The following is a 23,944-nucleotide window of genomic DNA, read 5'->3' as shown; positions in this document are numbered from 1 at the left end:
ACCCAGATAAGAGGGAACCATCAAATTGTCCAGGAGCATTAGGATATTTTCCATATGGGTTTCCCTTCCTTTATGTGACCCAACATCCTCTTGGCATTTTTCAGTCACAGCTGCAGGTTGAGTAGAGTTCTTCCTTTAGTATTTGATTGTTCACAGCTATGCAAAGTATTTACGCTTTTCAGCTGCCCTTTCCTTTATGTGGATTCTAGGTTATTTTTGTAATGACAGCTCACTTTTAAGGAAATTCTTTCACTCACAGCTGCATTTTACTATACGCAAATCACAGGAAGGTTGACTCTGATTAGGGACCAAATTCTTCCAAGATTACGCTGCAAAAATTACTTCCAGGCCGTGTTAAGCAATCTGGCACATGCCTAGAAGTAATTCTGGCAAATAATGGGCTCTAACAAAACTTAACACCTTACTACATGGGTACATGCCCCAAACCCAATATTCTGAAAGGACCAGAAGCCTATCAATGTCCAACCTTCTGCCTAGAGCTAAATCTCAGAAGTGCACTATAGGCAGAATTAATAAACAAATATATGCAAATATTATTAGCAAAACTAGTAATTCATGTATCAGCTATTTGTTTATTTAAAGATTTACATTCTACCTGGCAGGACAATTGTCCTCCCAAGGCAGCATATAAAACCAGTAATAGAACATATGCATTCAATCATATAACTAAGTCATTTAAAGTTAGCAGTAAAAAACAACTATTTAAAAAAAAAGAATTTAAAAAGCAAGTAAAAGTCACTTCATGGGCGGGGGGTGGTGGTCATATTCTGTAACTATGGGATCACCACTGAAAAGGCCCTTTTCTTGATACCCATTAGCTACTAATCTACAGTTCAGAAAATATAGGGTCCATAACTTATCATAAAACTCAGGCAGCCTGATGCAGGTACAGGCAGTCCTTCACATAACCTGGACTTAGGACTTCAATCGCTAAAGCCAGCACTTTAAATTTGGCCCCAAATGCAGGGGGTAAGTGGGTGCACACACACTTGCACATTCATATGAAACCTTCACTACCCATTTGGTGCATTTGTGATCAGGAGCTCTAGCTTATGAAATCTCATCTTTCAATTAATCAAGGGTGACAGCCATTTGTGGCATCACATTGGCACGACAAAAACTTCTGCTTGCCCTTCCTTTCCTCCTTCCGCAATCTCCCCAAATTCCCTCCAAAGAGCTGGGAGACCCTTTGGAGCAGATGGGGAGGAAATCCTATCCACTGGCATGACAGTATTACACAAGCCCCACATTTTTTACAACCAGTCTCCCATAAGTAAAAGATCTGAGAACCACTGCAGTACTGGACATACTGATGAAGGGTTAGAAGAATACTTCTGAGTTGTATTGCTTCAGCGCTCAATATCTGTTAGTAAAACAGAGATGACATTCAAATCACACTTTCCGCCCATCTTGCCACGTGCTCCATGTCCCAAGCTATTATCTCACACATTTGTGTAGTGGAGTCTAGCTCTGCACGCTGTTACTACATGAATGTGTCAGTAAAAGCAACAAGAACACTTCATCTTTCTAACCATTGGAAGTCTTTTCCCATCGTGGCAACATACAATTTCCGGCTAATAAGAAGGTGCTGATTACCATCAGCTTATCTCACCAAAATGCCTTGCAGCACAGTCAATACTAAAGAGATAAATTATTAATTGTTCCAAGTAATTAAATTTATCAAATCCAAATAAATATTACTGGTATTTTATGTAACTGCTTTCAAGGCTCGGCCTCTGAAGGGACAGTATTGATCAAGCGAAGAAAGACAGATGTTTCCCCCGTTAGCAGCTGATGAGGTCTGGCTCTGCATTAATGTCAGAGAGAAGGCGCATGGCCAAGGGCCTCTGGTGAAGAGTAAACAGGCAGCGCACACAACCGCTTCACAGCGAAACAAATCAAATATTGAGAACATGCATTTAATATATACACATACCTAAGCCGCCCCCCTCCCTCGTGCCAAGCTTTGACCAAAATACTCGTTTATCTTGAATGCGTAGTACAATCCTAGCCCCCACCCCAGCCCCATGCTCCGAGAAAGCAAGCACCACAGTAGATTGTACCTCATTAATCAGTGCTAAAAAAGTGCTCAGTTGGCTAGTAAATATTTAAAAGCCAGTGAGGGTGGATGTGTGAATCAATGGGAATGAAAGCTCCCTCTCCCCCTATTTCTTTTTAATTGGTCTGACCACCAATTTGTCTACAAGATCCTAGTTAGCAGGTAACAAGTAAAACTGCCGGCTGGAAGCCTTTCTTGGTGGAAGGTGTCCAGCTGTGAACTAAACAATTGCGCCACAGCATCTCCCAGTGCGCTCCCTGGCTCTGAGGCTGCTAAGAACTTTCTTTTATCCTACTGTTTTTGCCTCATTATCAAAGACTTAGCAGTCTAGAGTCCAGACCTCTTGCCTCATCCCATAGACTCAGGGCAAGAGCCCCAAAGCAGAACCCAAACACACACCTATTCTTTGCCAATATTCGCTTTAGCAAGGGGGATAGGGTAGCAAGAAAACGTATCACCAAAATTGCCTGACAAAATGTATATTAACACAGAGGGAATATTAAGGTTAAATATAAAAGAAGTCCACATTCAGAGAGAACGCAAATTTAAAGCCTTCATTCTATTCTAAGCTGGCAGCATGAAAGTCTACAGGAATAAATTAATTTCTCCAAAAATAATGTGAGGGGAGATATGAAATTTGCGCACACATTTCAAATTCACTGGTACACAATATATTTGAATCATACAAAACTGCTTCTTTTTCAAAGTGACTACTACACCCCACTCTTCCCAAGAGGTCTAGATTGAGGAAGGGAAGATTGCTTTTGTTCAATTCTTTAAGGACTACAATGATCAGGTTTGGTCTTTTGAAAACCAAATTCAGCTGTTAATTTCTGATAATTAATTGTAGAAGCAAAAGATCTGTATAGAACTTATAGTGATAACTGCTTTCCCCCCCTTCAAATTTCTCTAAACTCCTGATTGCCAGCACTTGGTTACTCTGCAAGGTTTAAATGACTATTATCAAATTAAGGAAGTTATCAGGAGTAGGAAAGAATACAGGACATTATCAGGGCACTTCCAAACAAATCTGTTAATTTGTAAGATCTTCATTAAACCAGAACTGGGGAAGCACTGGTTTTTTAACGATATTCAAGCAAATTGTTTTCCTCACTATTATGCAGAAAACATCACGTTGATCTTAGACACAAAGCTGCCCCTTGCTTCTCCATTGCAAGAAACTGCAGAAGAAAATCTGAACAAGCTGTTTAGAAAGAGGACTTAATCCAGGCAGTTAACAAATCCTCTCCCGATTGCTCCCCAGGGCTTCCATGTCTGCTCACCTTTGCGTATGTCACACTGCACACCATCTCCAAACCTTGTCAATCAAAAACAGAGGTGGGAGTGCTGGCATCGAAGCACATACTGGCAGAAATAACAGCCCAATAAAGCCAGCTTTTTCCAATCCAGGCCAACACTTAGAATCACAATCACTTGCAGAAGCTTTGGAAATGCCACACAAATATTGGTAAAGCCTCCAGACTCCATGAGTGCCAGCAGCATAGAGAAAACTATTAACCCTTGAAGACAGAGGCCCAATTAAGAGATTATGGATATAGCATGGCTGCAGGAACGGCTGGGCACTAGTGCACTGATGTTAACTTAGCATTTTATCCCCCCATTCTATGCAATTCTGTCCTCTTAATCTTGCCAGCGAAGCAAAGGATCCAATTACAAAGCAATGGCAGCCGTGCTACACTCCTAATGCATGAACTGGGACCTCAGACAAGGTTAAATGAGTGGTCAAAGGTCAATTCTCATCACCCAATATCTTTTCACCCAGTGATTCCCTAGCCAAAACAATGTTGATATTTAATGCCAACATAGCCCAGTAATGGAGGTAGATTTACCAATGACCAGTCTTGGCATATGACTATGGTCTTAAATTTTAGGCAACTCAAGATCTTTGAAGGGGGGGGAATGGTCCTGGGCAAAAGACAAACTCTGTTAATGAAGTACTTCTAATAATATAGAACATGAGAAACCCTTGCTGATGGATGGGTTTTTTAATCTTTAGTTTTATAGTTGCATGAAAATAACCAAAAATATAAAATCTTGCTTACTATGTTGAGCATAAAATGAAGCTGATAAAGATGGTACAGGTTTGAGTTAGAAGAAGGGACTCAAATAATTAATAGTCTAGGATCTCTGCAAAACTAAACCCAGGCCTGCTTAATAAGCCAAAGTCCCCGTCCATGCTGGAGTATGATGAAGACTGTGGAAAACCTGGTGACCTTGCCAGAACATTTCACTTCAATGCTTTGGCCTGATTCAGACAGTTGTTTCAAATGAAAGTCTCATGCACTCTCCCATCTTTCCTTTTTTTCTTTTTGAAAGGGGAGAAACTACAGTTTCCTCAGGTTTGGACAAAACAAGAAATTGCTTTCAGTCTCCTCTCCTCACTTGCAAAGAGGTGGGAAGACCATGTAAACCCAAGGCTCATGCTCAAAGCAAACAAACCACGGTTTGTTATTAAGGCTGAACCAAGCCATAGCCACTCACCTCCCTGCTGCTGCTCCAAGTAGCATTCCAAGGCATATCCCAAAGTTACACCAATTAACCTACTGTCAGCAACAGATTTCTCATATATGCACTGTAGCCAATTCGCTCTTCCTACTCTATTAGGAGTTCTGAGACATGTCATACAGCAAAGCCACAACCCTGACAACGCCATCAGTGATTAGCTTGCTCAGTAACAAGGAAGGGATCTGATCTGCAACCACTTGTCCAAGGAGGGGAGCTTGACAACTGGCTGGTAGTTACTTAGATTTTCCGAATCCAGGGAGGGTTTCTTGAGGAATGATTCCACCATTGCCTCCTTCAAGCAGGCAGGGACCACCTCATCTCGCAAGGAGGCAGTAATCACCTGCCTGGCCCAGCCAACTGTCCCCTCTCTGTTAGTTTTTATCAGCCAAGGGGAGCAAGAGTCCAGAGTGCAAATGGTCACCCTGATCAATCCAAGCACCTTGTCCACATCAAGCCTTCCAAACTAAAACTGATCCAACACAACAAGTCTAGACAGTGCTCAGGATACCCTTTGAAATTCATATGTTGTACTCGTGAACTCAAGATCCCACCAGCGGATGCAGGTGATTTTGCCATTCAGATGTTCCAGAGGTCAGCCAAGGCTTGACAAGAGCACCAGTCATATCAGCCGGAAAATACCCCAGTGCTGACTGGAAACCCATTGGATCCATCAGCCTCTGCGGGTGGACCATCCTAATAGATCCCCGCCTCTGCAGAGGGGAAAAGGTGCTGAAAGTCTAAATCTTAACAGGGATCTGACCACGACAAGGGACTTGTGTCAATATCCCCCACTTTCATGCATTGGGCCAATGACATGTTGGGACAGCCCCAGGGCTGTCATGGTGGCCATGAAGCCCTGAGCCACCCTAGAGCCAGTTACTTCAGTATGGATGTTGAAGTCCCCCAGAACCAGCAGTCTGGGAGTCCTCAACACAGGCTCTGAGACCAGCTCTGTCAGCTCAGGCAGGGAGACTGCTGGGCAGTGAGTAGCCCTAAGCTGCACCTAACACCTTTGCCTCGTTTATCATTTATGAAAAAGAACCATTATGTAAATGGGGGGGGGGAGAATGAAGAAACAGAGACATAGTCAGAACAGTTGAGGCTTAAGGAGCAAAGAAGCAAGTTCAGCCATGCACAACTGGCACCTCTAGTGGGCCTCTAGTGCAAACACACAGCTATTATTTCTGAGACCAGCCAGAACCCACATTGATATTACAGCCCAGACTCCAATGGACCTTTAACAGCTTTAAAAGGAGAATAAATAGGAAATGAAAGCAATCAAGCATCCACACAGGGCTCCAACGACCAACATGGTAGCCTACCCTCTGACTCCGCAGTGTGACACCTGCAGACTTGAAGTCCGGAAACTTGATGCCAGCAGTCTCTGGGACAGCCTAAAAGAGAAAGAGACAGCATATGTTGAGAAAAGGAAATGCAAAAGGATGTACAAAGACCACTCTCTGACAGAGAGCCAGCTGTCAATGTCTGCACTAAGAAGGCCCTGCTAAGAACTGCACCCATTAATTTTAATGCCTTTTAAACTGCCAAAGTGGCTTTGATATGTTAAGATATCAACAATTTCTGCTGGTACAAATCTAGCCGTACTAGGAATGTACTAAAAATTATGGAGGAAAATTGCATCTAAAACAACCAGTGGGACATGGAAAGGGTTTTATAGCACTAGGCGAAACAAAATAGCCCAAACTATACTGACATAACATGTGACACTGTCCTTAAAAGAAGCTCTACCCTAACAGCAGTCTCTTCTGGATGAACCACAAAGATTCTACTAGGCTAAAATCTACAGGGCCTCACACTAGCTAGGACTGTAAGAATGCTATTCAGGTCTCCCAGGTCTCCAAAACCTCACTTAACTTCTACATCTTTGTTTTGCCCAATTCCTGAAAACAGACTCCAATAGATAAAATTACTTTTATGAATCATTTTACACAAAGTTGGTCAACCACCACGCTGATTTGCTCACTGGTTTAAAATCTGTTTGCTTTGATCCATTCTGAATTATTTTAGCCTCAATCTTTTTACTATGCTGCATACAATAGAATGCCCATTGCTACCTGAACAGTCTGAAGATAGGGACATTTCTAAAGCACAGAATGTCCCTATTTTCATGCGAAATATTGGAGGGTATGCCTTTTGGCTCCCAGCCCTAAAGCATTATAGCAATAGTCAATTAAATTCTTGCACAAGCACAAGGATTAGCTCTTGTACAATGGGATTTCTCCCTTCCTCCTCCCTGTGATCCAAATCTGAACCAGAGGGTTGGGGGAACCCCCCAGAACAGATTTGGGGACGCATGAGGAGAGAAAAGAATGTTCAGCAGAGCAAAGGAAACCCTTGCACTGACAGAACATTCACCTTAACACTACACTGAATGCAACCTTATAGTCTTGACCTGTAGAACTCACAACACACTAGTATAACTACAAACCTGGATACAAAGCAGGTTTTAAAACCCTGCGTGGTCCCAAGCGTGGATATATTTTGGAGTGCAACTCTGAAATGCAAAATTATGACTTCTCAAAATCCTGAGAATCTAAGATTTGTTTAAGAATATCTTTAAACTTTCCCCACCTGATCATTGCATGTTTTCTGTTCCATGTTTACGGCCAATAAACCAGGATTAGTATCACTTTCCATTAACTATTCAACTTCTCTACCATTTGTACTAAACAACTTTACTATTCTTGTTCTAGCCATTTGTTCCCTGCATGAACTTCATGCTGTGGGGAAATATACCCATCTCATAGTGCCTTGCATTTTTCACCAGGAATAATGTCTTTCTCTTCTAGCCAAATATTTTCCCATTACAAGCTAAGCATGTAATTTATCCGCTGTTTAAACACTGCAGATTCACAAATGCTTCAATACAATAAATTCTTGGACAATTAAGCTATAATTTTAAAAGCGTGTGTGCATATCCTCAGCAGAGGAAGAAAGAAACCCAACATAATAAGCTCTATTGCAGATCCCTCTATCTTTCCCTACAAATAACGTGGGTCTTGCTTAATTAAAAGGGAGCTATAGTAATCCTAGGAAGCTGTTAAAGCTGACTGGAAGTCAGAAGACAGAGGCTGAGTTGGATACTTATATGTTTGGATACATATATGCTTCTCAAAAGAAAAATTTTTACCAGTCCAACACATTAATAAAAAAAGCCTTTCCACCCAGAAATTTCAATATTGTAAAGAGATATACCATGGATCATCCATGAGACAACTGATATAGTCTGTGAACCCAAGGAAATACTGATGACTAGTACAATAATCACTGAGATAATTCACTGAGCAGGGAATTATCTCCCGTCATTTAGCAGCAAACTTTCTTACTTGTGTTTGGCCAAGACCTAACCTGTTGAAGCTATGCCATTTGATTTCCCACGTCTGCAACCAAAGGAAAGCCCCCATTCACAGCCCAGGAAACTGTGTTGATTACAACAAATTAGTTATTCTATCCCTTCGGGACACCGGAGGGAAGATAATATGACAAATTCCCTTTATCATTTCGCCCTTCACCAAAGAGTCAAAATCTGTTGTGGGGGCTCTTTAGCCTGACACACACAGTATTAAAGAACACTTTATTGCAGTCCCTAGTTAATAAATTGAACCTAGTGCCTAGGGTGACCTGAAGCCAAAGCAAGAAAGATGGACTACCGTGATGGCAGCAGGAGGGGGTACAGATAAACTCTACACTGACCGGATCAGCAGCAATGCATGCTGGGATTTGCAGACTCCGCTCCATACTAAAGGCACTGATGCAACCAAATTTCTCCATGTTATTCTGTTCAAGAGAATCCTGGAGCAGTTTTGGGCATGTCCCTGCCATCTCCCCTTGACAATTATCTGCCTAATCCCTAATGAAAATGAGGGACACACTAACTCCCTCCCACACTGCACAGTCTGTCTTCACCTCACATCAGAGCAATTAAACAGGTTGCTATCCCTCACACGCCAGCATGAGCTGTAAATGCTTCAACCTCAATTGACTCTTTGGTAAATGACTTCCCTTTGTTGAGATGATGCTGATACAGCCCTCAATTCAAATTCTTAGTTAAAATGCGGTTTTTTTCTTCAAAAAAACACACACACGTTTCCCTGCTACAGTTGGTAATTGACTCCTAATGGACTCTGTCATGGTTGAAACAGCACTAGTGCAACAACAGAAGCTGCCTTCAGGAGCCCTGAGGTGCTTACCTATAGGCAGACACAAGGGCCCCAGGCAATACTGGGGTAGACAGCCAAACACGCCTCAAGCATTTTGATTCCACATGCTGCATGGCATGGAACAGTCTGGCTGACTAAGAGGCAAAGGGAAACTGAAACCACAAACCTTCAGGGCAGCCCAACCCAAGACAGCAGAGCAGTCCTAACAAGCAGTAAGCCTGTAGTGACACAAAGTGGTGCACACTTTTTTTCCTTTTCTTTTTTAAGTATGTAGTGGCTTCTTCCTACTCATCTCCCTCCTTAGAGCCATCTGAAAGGCAGAGTCCTTTCCCCAGAAACTGCATGGCGTCAATGCGGTAATTCCACAGTGTATTCTAAATAAAACACAGTGCTAGACATTTCGTATATTATTAAGACATTCCATTGTTCCACCACTCACAACATGTAAATCATATTGTGGTCTAATATTTCATAGAATGAGTGAGAAGTTCACAACTGAACACAGCAAAGGTAGAGGCAAAGAGGCATTGAATTTAAATTGGTATTTTTTGTACACCACCTTGGTGTTCTGTGTGTGGGTAGTATATCATTTTTTCTTTATAAATAAATGAATGTCAATGCTGCTCCTTATGTTATCCATTTACACCTACCATCTTGAGGTTTTAGGAAGGCATAAAAACACTTGTTCTAGGTGAGGGCAGGAACATCAACTAAAGATCATTCTCTTTTAACATTTCAAAAATATTGGCTTAACCCTAGATTGGAAGAGCTTCAATTCGTCTGCAAGCCTGGCAATTATGCCAGACCCAGAAGCTCTGGGAAACCTGAGAAGGGAGTCTGACCACTACCTCATCCTGTAATTGTAATTTTTTTAGAAGAAACCAGCTGAAAAATGTGCCTCTTTCAAATTTCCCTAATCTCCCCTCGTGTTGCTATGCTGCATGGCACAAAGAAGAGCAAGTTCCTTGCTGTGTATTCACTAACCACTGAACTGCTTGCTCTCTGAGAGGGCTTTGCATGAGTCCAGTTTCTCTCCTTCCTAGTGCAGCACTTTCAAGTCCTTCCAGCTTAACCGAAATCCCTCTGCAGCTTGCAATATGATTGAAACCCAACTTTTCTCCACACCCCAAGAGATATGAGGGTCTAAAAAGAAACAAACAAAAACACAGAAACAATGCTTATATGGCGAGGACTGGCAAACCACCCCTCACTCCCTGCCCCAGGCCGTGGCAGACAAATGGCAAGGTAGAGCCCGAACAAAGAGGGCAGGCACAAGATATTTACAGGCTTCTCCGTCTCTTTCTTCTGTGGCAGCTTCTTCTTGGGTGCCTTGCGCTCTGCACGTCTTTGTTCAGTGGTGGTGTCAGCAGCGGTGATGAGTTTCTGCAAGTCTTGTGTTCGCTTCTCCCTCTCTTTCTTCCTGGCTTCGATTTTCCGCAACTCCTGGATTAGATATTCCTCCTCTGCCACCTACAGGTGAAACGGAAACATGACTGGAAAAGCAATGTGCTTTTGTGCTTCTGGCCTGGGTTTCACCTGCCCTGTGGTTTTCTGGGAGCCAAGTTATATACTACTAGAGAGACAAAAGCAGCAACAAATAGTACAATGTTCTTACCCAAGCAATTTTTAAAGGCTCATGAAGCCTTGAAACACTAGATACCACAGCCAATCAGATTCCAAAGCTCTCACTATGTATATAGCAGGCTATAGTATATAGATTCTACGTTGTTAATGTCACTATCTATTTGTCTCTCTTTTCGTATCTCCTGCCTATATAAGGGCTCTTCACAGTCTCACTTTCTTCCACCACACATAATTTACAAGTCCCTTCCTTTCTTGACCCCTTCCCCCATTTTCAGCACACAGGCTGCCCTTGCTATATACCCTCACAGATACTCCTGCTCACAGAGCTTTCTGGGTGTGTTTAACACAGTCAAACCTACCTTTCACTTTGTTTCATTTCCTCAGAAATATGAATGTTTATTAACATTCTCGGCCAATACCAGATCAGGCAGTTGCTGCCAGCACCTTCAGCACCAAACTACGAGCTACAAAATACGAACTACAAAATGATGGCGTGTCCAGAATGTTTCATGAAAGCAACTGTTTTTATCCAGGTAATGCAAGTACCCATACAGTAGTGCAGACATGTCCAAAATGCTCAACAACTTTGGTTGGCCCTTTGGTCGGCCCTCACAGCCCTTCACTTCATCAAATCTGGCCCTCTTTGAAAAAAGTGTGGACACCACTGCATTACTGAAAAGAAAAATATGCTAAATGCATTGTCTGAAATCCAGATAGAACTTGACAAGCGTAATCAGCACTACGCTTCTATCCTTCTCAGACAAAACTCAAATAAAACATATTTTAACACACTTTGTTTTCTAGTAGTTATTCCTTTATTCACATTGATCACCTAATATGTGTATGCCTATTACTTGATAAATCACGCTTAAAGGATGGGAGGTGCACCTACTGCTACCTCCAACAGGAGTCACATTAGCAGCCCTGAAGGGCACTGGGGATTACCCAGAAATGATGAGCTATTGCTACAGATCCAGTGTAAGATAATATGAGGCCAGGCTGCCTTGCAACATTTCCTGACATTACCTGCTCTGGTGTCCGATTATATAGCCTCTCTAGCTGTTCTTTCCGGCGCCTTTCATGGCCAGCATCAAAAACAGGGATTTTCAAGTCAGTGCCTGGGGTAGCACGGATGTTGGCCAGCTTGGCACAGATGTGATAGTAGCGCTCCTTTAAATCTTCCACTGACCGCTTCTAAGGAGAGAACAAGGATACAACTGAGCTTAAAGAAATCTAACACCATGAAAAAATAGCTTAAAGTTATGCAACGTGAACAAAGCATCAGAGAAATGTTAGGAAAATGATTGTAATTAGCGCCAATTAGTGAACTCTATCACAGGAAATAGTTTTATTTCTTTCCAGTATCTGCAAAGCATCTAATAACTTATCGCTCTCTGGGCAGTAGTATCCAGGCCTAGGTATCACAAGACGGTGGTCCCATGCTACATACAAGGCTTTGTTGCTCTTCATTCAATAATCACAAATCAAGACAGGACTGCATATTCTGGGATTTTCCCTCACCAATACAATTTCATTTAAAATATAGCCATTCTCCAAAATCCTCTGTTCCATGTCCCCTGATTCCATGGCAACATCTTCACTAACACTCTCCATCTCACCTCACTTAATCAGTTACCCAGCAGTAGAAACCCTAAAATTCTTTTTCTAGCTTAATCAACTTAGTTCTTCTCCTTGCACATAACGTCAGGTATAGGGAAAATAAGGGTGGGGATTCAAAGGAGCTACTGGGAGCTTAAAGTGGGTTGCTGATTGTTCCTTTGCTGGAGTAAGGGAGGCTCCCAACGAGAGAGGCCAGGGCTGAATAAAGGAGCACACCCACACGCAAACTGCAAACATATGTCTACAGGGAGAGTACAACTCCATCCAGCACAGCCTTTTGACTGACCAGGAGCACCTCTGTTTTGTGTGGATTAAGTTTCTATTTGTTCACCCTCATCCAGTCCATCACTGATGCCAGACACTAGTTTAGAATCAAGACAACTTCCTTGAATTTAGGTGGAAAGGAGAAATAGAGCAGGGTGTCAACAGCATACTGGTGACACTGAACTTCAACACTCCAGACAACCTCTCACAGCAGTTTCATGTAAATGTTAAAGAGCATGGGGGACAGAACACAACCTTGAGAGACCCCAAAGGTCAACAGCCAATGTGTCAAACAGGAGTCCTCCAGCACCATCTTCTAGGTTCACCCCTCCAAGAAGAAACAAAGCCATTGTAAAACAGTGTCTCCAAGCTGCATTCCAACAAGGCATCCAAGGTTGGTATTGAAAGCCGCTGAAAAGTCCAGAAGAACCAAAAGGGACACATTCCCTCTGTCCAATTCCTGGCATGTCATCCACCAAGGCAACCAAAGCCATCTCTCTCCCATAACCAGGCCTGAAACCAGATTGAAATAGATCTAGATAATCTGTCTCATCCATGATCTGAGATGCCAACACACACTCCAGATACCTTGCCTCCTAGGGTGGACTATCTTAATCACACCCACACACCCACTAAGATTATGAGCTGCAGCAAGTCCATGACAGTGGAACTAACAGAAAGTTCCTCCACACTAAGATCACCATAATTCAATCCAGCACAGAAAACCAAGTCCAGAATGTGCCCTGCAGCATGGGTAGGGCCAGATTACTTAGGACAGACTCATGGCTGTCATGGCAGCCATGAAAACCTGAGCCAGTCCTGACAAGGCATCAGCATAAATGTTGAAGTTCTCCAGCACAACAAGCTGAGAGGAGTCCAACGCCAAGACTACCCCTGCTAGAAATGAGACTGTTGAGTGACAGGGTGGGTAGTACACCAACAGAATCCCTATTGTGTCCTAGGCATCCCACCTTCAAATACACACTGTTGAGATGCCTCTCAGAGCTTAACAACCCAGCTTTCCCTTGCTTTTGTAAGTCTCTTACCCAACACAGCTGGTGCTTATAATATTTCACACAAAACTTCAGGAAGAGAATTCAGGAACCCTTAACAGGCATGTATTATTTTAACCAGCACACTGCATTGTCCATGTCTGCAGATCCTTAAACTGGAAATAAGTTTTATTCAACAAACTGCACCATGGCAACTTTACTGTAGACGGTATTAGCTGACAGGTACTTACTTTGAATTGCTGGTGGTCATAACGGTCATGAATGACCACAAAGCGAAGATCGAACCGTCTGGATAAGTCAAAGAGGTGGTCGGTTTCAGCTTTGGTCCAAGCATCATCATGAAGGTACATCTGATACTCCTGTTCTGAGTAAATTGGAATTTGCACTGTCTGCAGAAGGAAAGAACAGACTGAATGAGACGGTTGGCACAACATGCTCCCCCTCATGCAGAATTGTTTCATCTAGCAGGATTACTTTGAGGTAAAACAAACCCATGATTTCACAGGAAAGAAATCCAGTTGCCCTCTCCTATGCCCCAATAACAAGTAACTTCAAAATGTAAGCTTTATTTCCCACATCCCATCTTTGCTGCCACCCAAATGATAAAATGGGGGCCGCTAGTTCCATCCATTTGTTTTATCTGTTACTCAGTGCTGGGCCCCCAATGTTTACGGGGCAGAGGAGGCTGAGCACACAGCCAAATGTGGCGCAGCTTTAGTGGCCGGTTCCTTCAGAGCACTTAGTCTCCTCCAGACGATGCAACATTGCATGTGATGTCACACATGGCGGGCCCCCTCAATCTTGGGGGCAATTGCACCTTTACTCAATGCTATCTCCTTAGACTAAAGATATGAACAGCCACAGATGTTCATCTGCCAATCTGACCTTACATAATTTTGTGTGTTTGTGTGTGTGTTCACACCTGCACGCTCCTAAGTGAAAAGTAGCTAACTTTTTGTGACCTTTTCATGCTAACTTTGAGGCACTACCCAATGTTACTTAGATGCCTTCCAAATCAGGACTTTCTGTGTGGACACTGATAAGTAGCACATGCCCCACAGGACTCAAGTATTTAAAAAAATTAAAGAATACTGCAGAGTTTAATGTCCTGTGATACCAGAATCAGTCTTACACTTCTGAAGTTGATATGGGAATTAACCCTAGAGATAGCAAGTGAAAGAAAGAGGGTATTTGGAGATGTCCTTTGAGATACTTTGGCACAAATTTATCCACTCACTCCCATTTCACAAGCTCTGTTCAAGCCTTCATACTTAATACAAGCTCTGATCAATCCTTCATACTTTGTTGAATCTGGCGAAAGGGTAATCCTTGCCCTCTTCTGCTGCCCTCCTCCAGTGGTAAAACATGGCCCCATCCTTCCTAGCAGGGTTGGTGAAAGGCATCCACTTCCAAGGCCGCACTTTCTTAGATCCCAGCTTTGCCTTAACTGTGCGGTAGCCCTGCGTTGTGTCACTTGGAAGAAGGGGAGGTGCATCCCTGAAACAAAGACAAGGTACAAATTAATGGAACCTACTGTCTGCATGAGGCTCATTTTGCATATTTAATCCCCTTCTATGATCTCTGAGGAATGCTTAAAGATCAGTGTAAAGCCAGGGCAATTCTGTATACTGTAGATTGATCTTACACACTCAGCACACAACCCAAAGCTCCACAGACCAAAGAGGGTCACAATTTATTAGTCTCTTATGTGAACATAGGCCAGTGAGGTACAGAGTCTGCAATCAGTCCCACACCCCCATTATTTAGCCTGGATGTGCATTGGCTAGTAGCAGATCTGCTTGCAGCTGCTGCTGACACAGAGCCTGGTTTTCCACTTCCTCAAATTGCTGCTCATGTTCACTGGCATGAAGTGTAAAAAAGGACAAATGGAACTGTTAGACCTTAAAAAAAGAGCATGTCCAAAGATCTCCTAGGACAGATCCCAAGAACAAGTATGTTTCAGGAATAGGATGCCTCTTTGCTTGAAGCTATAAAAGATGGAGCTGGTGGGATCATTAAAGGCTCACTGGGCAGCAAGGTTAGCTCTAGCGACCATTTATTCCCATCTGTTCAGTTCCTCTACAAAAGATGAGAAAGCCAACCAAAAAAACCAAAAAGTAGGTCTTATAATCACCTCTAAGGTGTCACTTTTCCTGATAGCAAAGAAGAGACCTCTTAGAAGTTAAATACAAGCTAAAGGCTAATCACAGCACATTCTCATAATGGAAAAACCACGGTTTCCTGTTATGCACTTTCAAATACTGCAGGATACAGAAAATCTGCTTCTTTCATTCAATCTAGGAATCCACGAAGCATAGTGCTCCTAAAACATTATTCAGGCAAGGCATAATAGCACGGCCTTCCTACAATCCAGCCTCTGACATATCTTGCCCCTTACTTGCTTCTGATTCTCCTTCATCTTCTACCACAAACAGGTGAAAGTTTGAAAATACAGATAAATTCAAGGAACAAAACAGCATGTGAGAGTTGAGAAATCTGTTACAATTCATGTGAACTTTCCATTGTCTAAGGTTCATGAACCCAAATTCAGAATCAAAAACTATAGTTCTTCCAGACAGTAAATAGTTCAGTATTTCCCAACATTCTTTTTAAAAGGAGAGTTCCATGCCCTCAACATCTGAAATTTTTACATATCACAAAAGGGCTTCACACATTTAGATCATGGAGATAAAAAATGCTGAAACAGCACTTCCAGTAGAGCAAGTCATAGATACTAGGAAGGGGCTAAAGGTAAAAACACTATCAAAAGCTGGAGAAAGTAAATTTTCAAGAACAGACTTGTCAAGGCTTTCACCTGCCAAATACCTAGGAGATGAGAGGCTGGTTTAAGGAAAACACCAACTATCCAGGTAACAAAACTTACTTTTTATCAGAGTACAGCAGAGCATAGACCTCCCGGTGCATTCCTTCTGGTCTCTTAAATGTGAGGGTCTCCGATGACTTCTTGGATTTTTTCTGAAAAATAAGGTTTTTATCAAAGGCTGTGCAATCTTAACACCAAAATTATGTGGGAGTATAAGCATCAGTCTCTGTTTATTCTGATTTTTACATCTGACAGATTGCATCTGTTCTCTCGTATGCAATGCCTCAAAACATCACAATCCAGCTTTATTGATCTAACTTTAGTCAAGCTTAAACTCTTGGTACAAAAACATATGAGCAGCAAGAGGATGTTGTTTGTATTTTGCTTCCCTGCAAAGTCTTCACTTCCTACTTTACTCATAGTTCTCAAAATGCAGGAACATTCTGGAGGTGAAGATTAAGAGGATAGCACAATTTCTATTTGATGACAGAAAATACCTGCAGTGTCAACCAGACCTCCCAAAGTTCCGCAGACAAGCCAACTTTCCCTAATTCTCCCATCCCTCCACATTTCTGTCATTCTGCTGCAGGTGTGATTCTCTTTTATACTCAACAATGTAAACAATGCTACAAATATAAACAGGAAGCAGCAAAAAGCAAGAGAGAGGAGCCCTTCAGTGAATATAGCCTGAGAGGTATCCTGAGACCCTGCAAATCCTAGTGTAAAGAATATTATTCAAAATGTAAATATCATTACCAAAAGTAGAATGGATTGCTATTTTCCTTATGCCCAAAAAGGACATTCAAATTATGCACTCCAGCTTTATGCTGTATACAGATTAAACAAAATTGAAATAAGTGATACCACATTGCTTTCACCAGCAGGTACAGAGATATTAATTTTTAGACACTCAAATGCAGAACTATAGGGACAGCACAGAATGAGGATGCTGGAAAAGGTGTTATATGTCAAAAAAGAAAAATAATCTGATCTTTTATTTCTATTTTTTAAGAGGAGTAGTCTCACAACTTGTTCAAGATTAGGGTAAACAATATTGCTGTATGCAGCAATCATGCTGGCAAGATCCAAAAAAGAAGATCGTGTTGCATGCATATAGCTTAGAATTACAAGCACAAAGCTTCTCCTCCTCCTATCCCTTTCCTCACCCCTTTTGTACCTTATCAGAATTGATGATATCTTTTTTATTAATAGTTCCTATGTTCTCAGATTCTGTGCCCCCCAGTTCCAATATATCCCGGACATCAGCTCCTGTAGTCATTTTGTCACCTGAAATAAAAAGCAAGGCATAATTAAAAATTAAGTAAAAGCCAAAAGGATACAGACTAGCCTTCACAAAATTAGCTGCGAAATTTGTTGACTCCCTCTACATACAACAGACTGCTTGTTACTTACTTACTTACCTACTTACTTACATATTAGGAATTTATTTCTCTTCTCCATACAGTTAACTTACAGAAAATACAAGCACCTGCAACAGTCTTGGCAGGCACATGAAACTTTTATACCCATGGGACTAATGACCAGAGCTTTGTTTATTCCATGTACCCATGTGTTTTCCACCAAACTGCAGAACCTGATATTTGGCATTATGTGAAAAGCACAGGCAGCATCTGATAAAGACTTAGAATCCTAGAACATGGTTTCTAGACTGCCCCAAGGGGATGGACGTTTCGTGTCAGCTATGTGTCTGTGTCTACTATGGTTGCTCCTCGCTATCTCTATCACTACAAGTCTATCTACAAATCAATCTTCTTGCCATTCCCTCCTAACAGTCTATGTCAAAAGAAGCAGACAAATTATTTGAAAACCTGAATCTCTGAAGCAGGGGAAAAAATAAACATAGTCACATCTATGTAATCTAGCCAAACCAAAATTTAGAAATTTTAGTAGACTACACACATGCCTGGTGTCAAACTTGATTAGCAAGAGTTAAATAAAAGCGCTCCTTTGCATCCACTGTCCATTATATAATGGTATCCAGGCCCAGACGCGACATAAAATAGAAAAAGAAGCTGACTAAGAAATCATAACAAACAATTCTGTTTATAAAATTCTGTTTATAAACAACTATTCTAAAATATGGAGGTAGACAAGCATTAGCAAGGGGATACTGGCCTGGTTTGCTTGTCACATTAAACTGTAGTTTAAAACAAACTATAGTTTAAAGTGAACAAATGCCATGGGCGTAACCAAGGGGGGCAGCTGCCCCCTCTAAATCAATAAAAATACATAGCTGAGGCCTGCCCCCACCACAAAAATCCTGGCTACATCCATTACAAGTGCTCAAACATTCTCACAGCACTCCTACTCTGTTCCTGCTGCACTGCAGACAAAACAAGTCACGGTCTGGCTAGTTATGTGATCCAAACCTGGGTTCGTGGCTTGTTCCTCTCCAAATGAAACATGAGTGGGTGACCACAGCAAATCTTAGGTACACTCATGCTTTGTGTAGAGCCATATCCACAGCACAGCACTGGTAGGAATGGGGTAGGAGTGCTGTGGGAACTTTTGTCCATTTGCACCAGGATGCTGCTCTTTCACATTAAACCATTACTTGCTGTAAGCTATGGTATAATGAGATGTGCAAAGTGGGCCACTGAAATATACGTGCACAAACCTTAACCCCTGTTATTAAAAACGAGCCTAAAGATATCCCACACAATAACATGGACTTTATTTGCTGCTTTGTCCACTCCTGCAGTCACTTGTTGGCATCGGACCTGAAAACTATAGCAGTTCCCAAAGCAGGTTTCTGCCTGCCCTCTTGCCTTCTGCCCAAGCCACTGTGAACAACAGGGCTGCAGAGGAGGCAGTGTCTCTGCCCATCTGAACTCTCCCACTACTGCCTGGCTGCAGTTTAGATCACCCCGCTGCTCCCTGATAAGAACGTCAAGTGCAATCCTAACTACAGTGGTACCTCGGGTTAAGTACTTAATTCGTTCCGGAGGTCCGTTCTTAACCTGAAAGTGTTCTTATCCTGAAGCACTACTTTAGCTAATGGGGCCTCCTGCTGCCGCCGCGCCATCAGAGCACGATTTCTGTTCTCATCCTGAAGCAAAGTTCTTAACCTGAGGTAATATTTCTAGGTTAGCGGAGTCTGTAACCTGAAGTGTATGTAACCTGAAGCGTATGTAACCCGAGGTACCACTGTATGTCTACCCAGACAGAAGTCCTCCTAATCTCAATGGAGCTTACTCCCAAGCATGTGGGGCTGGGACGGCAGCCTTAGTTGGAATTCGGGAGTTCAATCTTCGGCCTGAATTGTTGCATTATGAATGGAACAATATTTCTGGAATAGTATTGAGATAGCGTTACATTTCGACAAATATATGTTTTTCATGATGTTTTGGCGTGGACTTTTTCCTATGGTAGCTCTGGAGTTCCGGAGCCCCAAGGGAAAAGACACCGGATACTAATGAAAGATACATCCCCCAGCTCTCCTCCACATACGCTGCAGCCCGCTCAAATGTCCCCAGGCTCCCCACACCGTGTATATCAACTCCGCGCGCCTCAAGTTTCCCGCTCTTCACGGTTTCTTACTCAGTGCCAATTCCCAGCGTATCCCCCACGCACATTCCCATTTCCCTTCCCCCGTACCTCACGCTTTCCTTTCACGCGCTACCAACCCTAAACCAGCAGCAGCGGACACCGGTTGTGCAGCGCCGATACGGGAATCCCAGTACTACTTCCGGTCCCCGTTTATCCGAGAATCGTTTCCCACTTGGGTCCGAACGTGCAACACCAGTTGTGGCTCGGCTAGCGTCAAGAGTTCGAACTTGCTGGTTCCGTTTCCCTGCTTGAAGTGGAAAAAACTTTCTAAAATTTTGACGATAAAGTACAGGGTGGAGAGTAGCCGTAAAACTAATATCACTAAAGTAGAATGCAGATGGCGATCGCTTTGTTTGCGTCAAATTCTGATGCGATTATCACTATACAAACATGGCAAACAGAGGCAACGCCCCTCAGTCGATGTCAGAGCATCGCTACTAAAAAGTAAGGCTGCCTGTATGTTGAAGCTACATTTTACAATATAGGTAAAAGCAGGGAATGCTACTGCGCCTGTAACATCTTACAGCATGTTTTCCGTCCTCCCCTTAACGCACGCTGCATAAATTCTTAAACTGGATGATCGCCATAACTGTTTTCCTTTTTTAAAAAAGTTAGGCATTTTCGTACAATATTTATTCCCACAAGTGATCTTAGTGGTATTTCCATAGAATAGCTCCAAATCAAACACATCCAGTCTGATTTAAGCAGACAAAACAATTTATTCCCCAGTATCTGTGTTAAAGGCAAAGGATGTGATGAGAGCTGTAGTCCATCAAAGGAGGAGAAAAATCCAAGGGAGGAGGACAGACCCCCTGGAAAATCTATGCAATAATTTGAAGAGACAGTGGTTAACTGAGAGAGGGGAGGAGGGCAGACTCCTCACAGAGTCTATGCAGTAATTTGCAGCCGACTTCTGCAATTGGGCACTCCTGGATCCAGTGCTTTAGTTTAGGTTACTGAATGGCTGTTGTGGCCAGGACTACTTTTGCCCAGCTGTTATCATGCCAGTTGCACTGATTTCTGGAAAAAGCAAAACTAGTTAGGGTAACACATCCCTTAGTTACACTGAGATGTCAATGTGTTCTATATAGGGCTGCTTTCAAAAAACATCCCAAAAATGCAGCTGGTTCAAACTGAAGTTATGAGGCTTTTTATGAGAGTCAGTTTTATGGCGTATCATGTCACTCTGATTTTATTCCAACTTTACTGACTGCCAGTTCTTTTCCAGGTGTAATTAAGAGTGCAGGGTGGGAAATAGAGGAGCATCCTCTGTAAAGTAGGACACATAGCCACCAGGAGTGCCAACTTGAATAAAATAGGGGGGTCCGGGTAAGCCCCTCCCCACATAATCAATCACAAGACATGAGACACACACACCATTTGAATGGCAATGCCCATCAACTTGGCAGGGAGCCCCTGAAATATTTTAGGGGGGCACGAAGAGACCTCAGCCCCTAGGAGTTGGCTCCTATGATGGCTACCCTATCAATGTGGGTTCCATATGTTGATATCAATACTGAAAGTAGCATTTGCTTACCACAAATAGTATTTAGTTGTACATATGAGTAAAAACAATTTGATGCAGAATAATTATTTCCCTTTGCTCATACTTCTTCACTGTACCCATGATGGACAGACAGACAGACAGACAGACCCACATGCTCATTGCAGGTACCACACTATCCAGGGAACATTCTGTGTCAGGTTACGTGCTCAGTAAGCTTTCAGCAGAATCTTTTCCTTCCTGCCTGGAGAAAGAAACTGCAGAGATAGAAAAATCACAATAACTTCCTGGACAATTTTATGCAAACAGAGACAGACAGTGCATGTATGCACCCTCACCAGAAGAGAGCAGCACTCACCACAAGAAAGAACCATTGCTGGCGATCACATTCCCTCTGCCAGAACACAGACTCTCACATGCTGAGCTGTGGGATGCATCCTTTGCTGAGCAGACATAACTTTTGCCAAAATGTATTCACATATGCAATCACATCTCATTGTTGGGGTGGAGAGTGGATGTATTTGTCCTGTCTTTCTCTCTCAGTAGCATGTGTAAGTATTGTGTTCCACAGAGAGACTAAGGGCTTGTCCACACAGAATTTACCGTGTGGTTGCTTAATTTGTGCAGTCAAATAACACAAAAATCTATGCTTTCCCCTGTAAATTTGACTTTGTCCAATATGGAGATAATCCAAAAAGTTGAGGAAATTGGGCTCCAAATTGCTCCACTCGGGGGTCACAGAAAATTTGCTTTGGTGTTTTGGGGTGGGAGGATCAACCATCAATTTCTGCTCTTCTCCTTTCCACACCCACTACTGCCTCAATCCTTTCATTTCTTTTCTGGCCATGTTAATAAGTTTCTGGTGTGCTTCTGAACCATGGAGCATAACTGTATACTGTATATATTAAAACAAATTTAAAATGCATACTTAGTGTTAAGTCAGGGTGGCAAACCATGTTCAGCTGAGGGCCTCATTCACTTCTAGGCAACCTTCCAGGAACCACGTGGTGACAAAGGCAAAAGTGGGTGGGGCAATTAATGTAATTTTTAGCTTTGTACGCTAGGCTTGTTTTTATACACACACACACACACACACACACACACACACACACACACACACTAGTTCTCTATCCAGACAAGTAAGAGGCATGAAGAGACTTCAAAGGCACATTCCAGCCAGGCAACCCCTCAAAGAGGTTACAAAGCAGCACCAGTGAGGGGTGTGGCCTGGAGAATGGGGGTGTGGCTGAGGAGGAGCTTTGGCTTGAGGAGAATCCTGCATTCAGCCCCAAGCCTGAGGTTCCCCCCCACCTGCTATCCATGTTTTACTAATGCTAGGTGTAATCCAGCCAACACCCACCCCCACAAAATATATTAGCGCTATCTTCTCTGTGGGGAAGGGGGTGGGAGAAGTATCCTTCTGTGTGGTCTTATTTTTAACAGAGAGAGATGCGCTTATGTGAACATGTAGTTTCAAATTCCTCCATCAACAAGCCTTATAAAATATTCATCCCCACTGATATCTGAAGTGCTTTTTTTCTACAAAAATCTTTAGGGGTACTCTCATTCTGACTCAAGAAAATCACCATTATAGTTCAAATCGGGAAAAATAAATACAGTAAATGGACAAAAGTATGAAGATTCACAAAATGTTTAGGGTATGTATACCCCTACATACCCCCAGGATAAAAAGCACTGGGTATCTGTCTTGAATTTGAATTGATTTTATGTAGGTTCTCTTGCTGTATTAAACTGGTTTTGTATATTTATAATTGTTTTATTTAAATGGTTTTTATATATACAGTTGTTTTAACTGTTTTATATATGGCTGCTATTCTATTTTATGTTGATTCAGAATGCCTCATAGGAAGCAATTCTTAAATGAAATGAATAACTATAATAATGTTAATAATAGTCCAAATTAGTCCATTTTACTCCTGTAGGTTTTTATTTTTAAACATCACTTGGAGAAATCCTGTGATCTGTCAAACCACATCCAAAAGCTGAGTGTTCATAAGCTGGGTGCTTCAGCTATGCTGGTTGTGAGTTCTACAATTTGCAGACATGTATGGCAGGGGTGTATATTTTAAAACTTCAGGGAGTAAATAAGAAAGCACCAGGAAAAAATGTGGAAGCATCAGATAGACCTCACATGGAATATTTTTCAAATACACCCTGCTGAGTTTTCAAATGAATTAGATCCTTTGTTCTCACAACTTTGCTAGGGAAGCTATTTTAGAATGTCACACTTTGGATTATTTGAAAGCCTCTTTTTATCTTCAATCCAAATTCAGTGCAAGCTCCCAGGGGACACTCTCTCCAGCTGGGTCACTTCTGTGTATGCAGGAGCCTTTTTGCCTTTGCACAGTGGTTTTTGTTAGTTTTCAACCCTTAACTCCTTTCTCTGTCCTCCACAATACCCTTTGGTAAGGCCTCACCCCCCACATCTCCTGTACACAACTTCTCCAATTTGGGAGTAACCCAGGCTCTGTCTATAGTATAAATACACTGTGTGCATCAATAAACAAAGACAGTTAGAAGCTTCCTGCTGAAGTCCACTCTGTGACTTGCCTGCTTCTTGAAACAGAGCTGCCTTTACCTAGGTCAATAAAAGTGATATGTTACAAACAACCCCTACATCTGAGATAGACCTCCAGAGAGGCTGTGACTTTGAGCTGTACTGTAGAAGTTGGCAGCTATCCCCTCTTGATTGGCCCCTTTCCTCAAGTCACCCAACATCATTTCTCCCGTGGGCTCCATATACCAGTTCGGCATCTA

General features: G+C 42.4%; 1 protein-coding gene across 3 annotated transcripts in view; it reads right to left on the bottom strand.

Moving 5' to 3' along the window:
- Nucleotides 1-19,919, bottom strand: part of DMAP1 (DNA methyltransferase 1 associated protein 1) — a 34,572-nt gene extending 14,653 nt beyond the window's left edge. Inside the window, exons 1-9 of one of the 3 annotated variants that reach the window (XR_014527619.1) lie at nucleotides 19,711-19,919; nucleotides 17,270-17,379; nucleotides 16,153-16,244; nucleotides 14,570-14,765; nucleotides 13,499-13,657; nucleotides 11,398-11,565; nucleotides 10,072-10,257; nucleotides 5,442-6,000; nucleotides 436-5,335 (exon numbers count right to left, since the gene is read on the bottom strand). Coding sequence is in view for 2 of the 3 variants with exons in the window: in XM_083509675.1 (XP_083365801.1) it covers nucleotides 5,929-6,000; nucleotides 10,072-10,257; nucleotides 11,398-11,565; nucleotides 13,499-13,657; nucleotides 14,570-14,765; nucleotides 16,153-16,244; nucleotides 17,270-17,371 (975 nt within the window). In the remaining variant the exon portion in view is untranslated. Of the gene's footprint in view, nucleotides 1-435; nucleotides 5,336-5,441; nucleotides 6,001-10,071; nucleotides 10,258-11,397; nucleotides 11,566-13,498; nucleotides 13,658-14,569; nucleotides 14,766-16,152; nucleotides 16,245-17,269; nucleotides 17,380-19,710 lie in introns of those variants that run through there. The other 2 variants (XM_083509675.1, XM_083509676.1) reach the window with 2 other exon arrangements.
- Nucleotides 19,920-23,944: the final 4,025 nt, after the last annotated feature.

The sequence above is a fragment of the Podarcis liolepis genome (genome assembly GCF_965112155.1).
Source record: "Podarcis liolepis genome assembly, chromosome: 6".
Taxonomy (NCBI): Eukaryota; Metazoa; Chordata; class Lepidosauria; order Squamata; family Lacertidae; genus Podarcis; species Podarcis liolepis.
The sequence above is the reverse complement of the archived record's forward strand: the minus strand, read 5'-3'. Positions and strand labels throughout refer to the sequence as shown.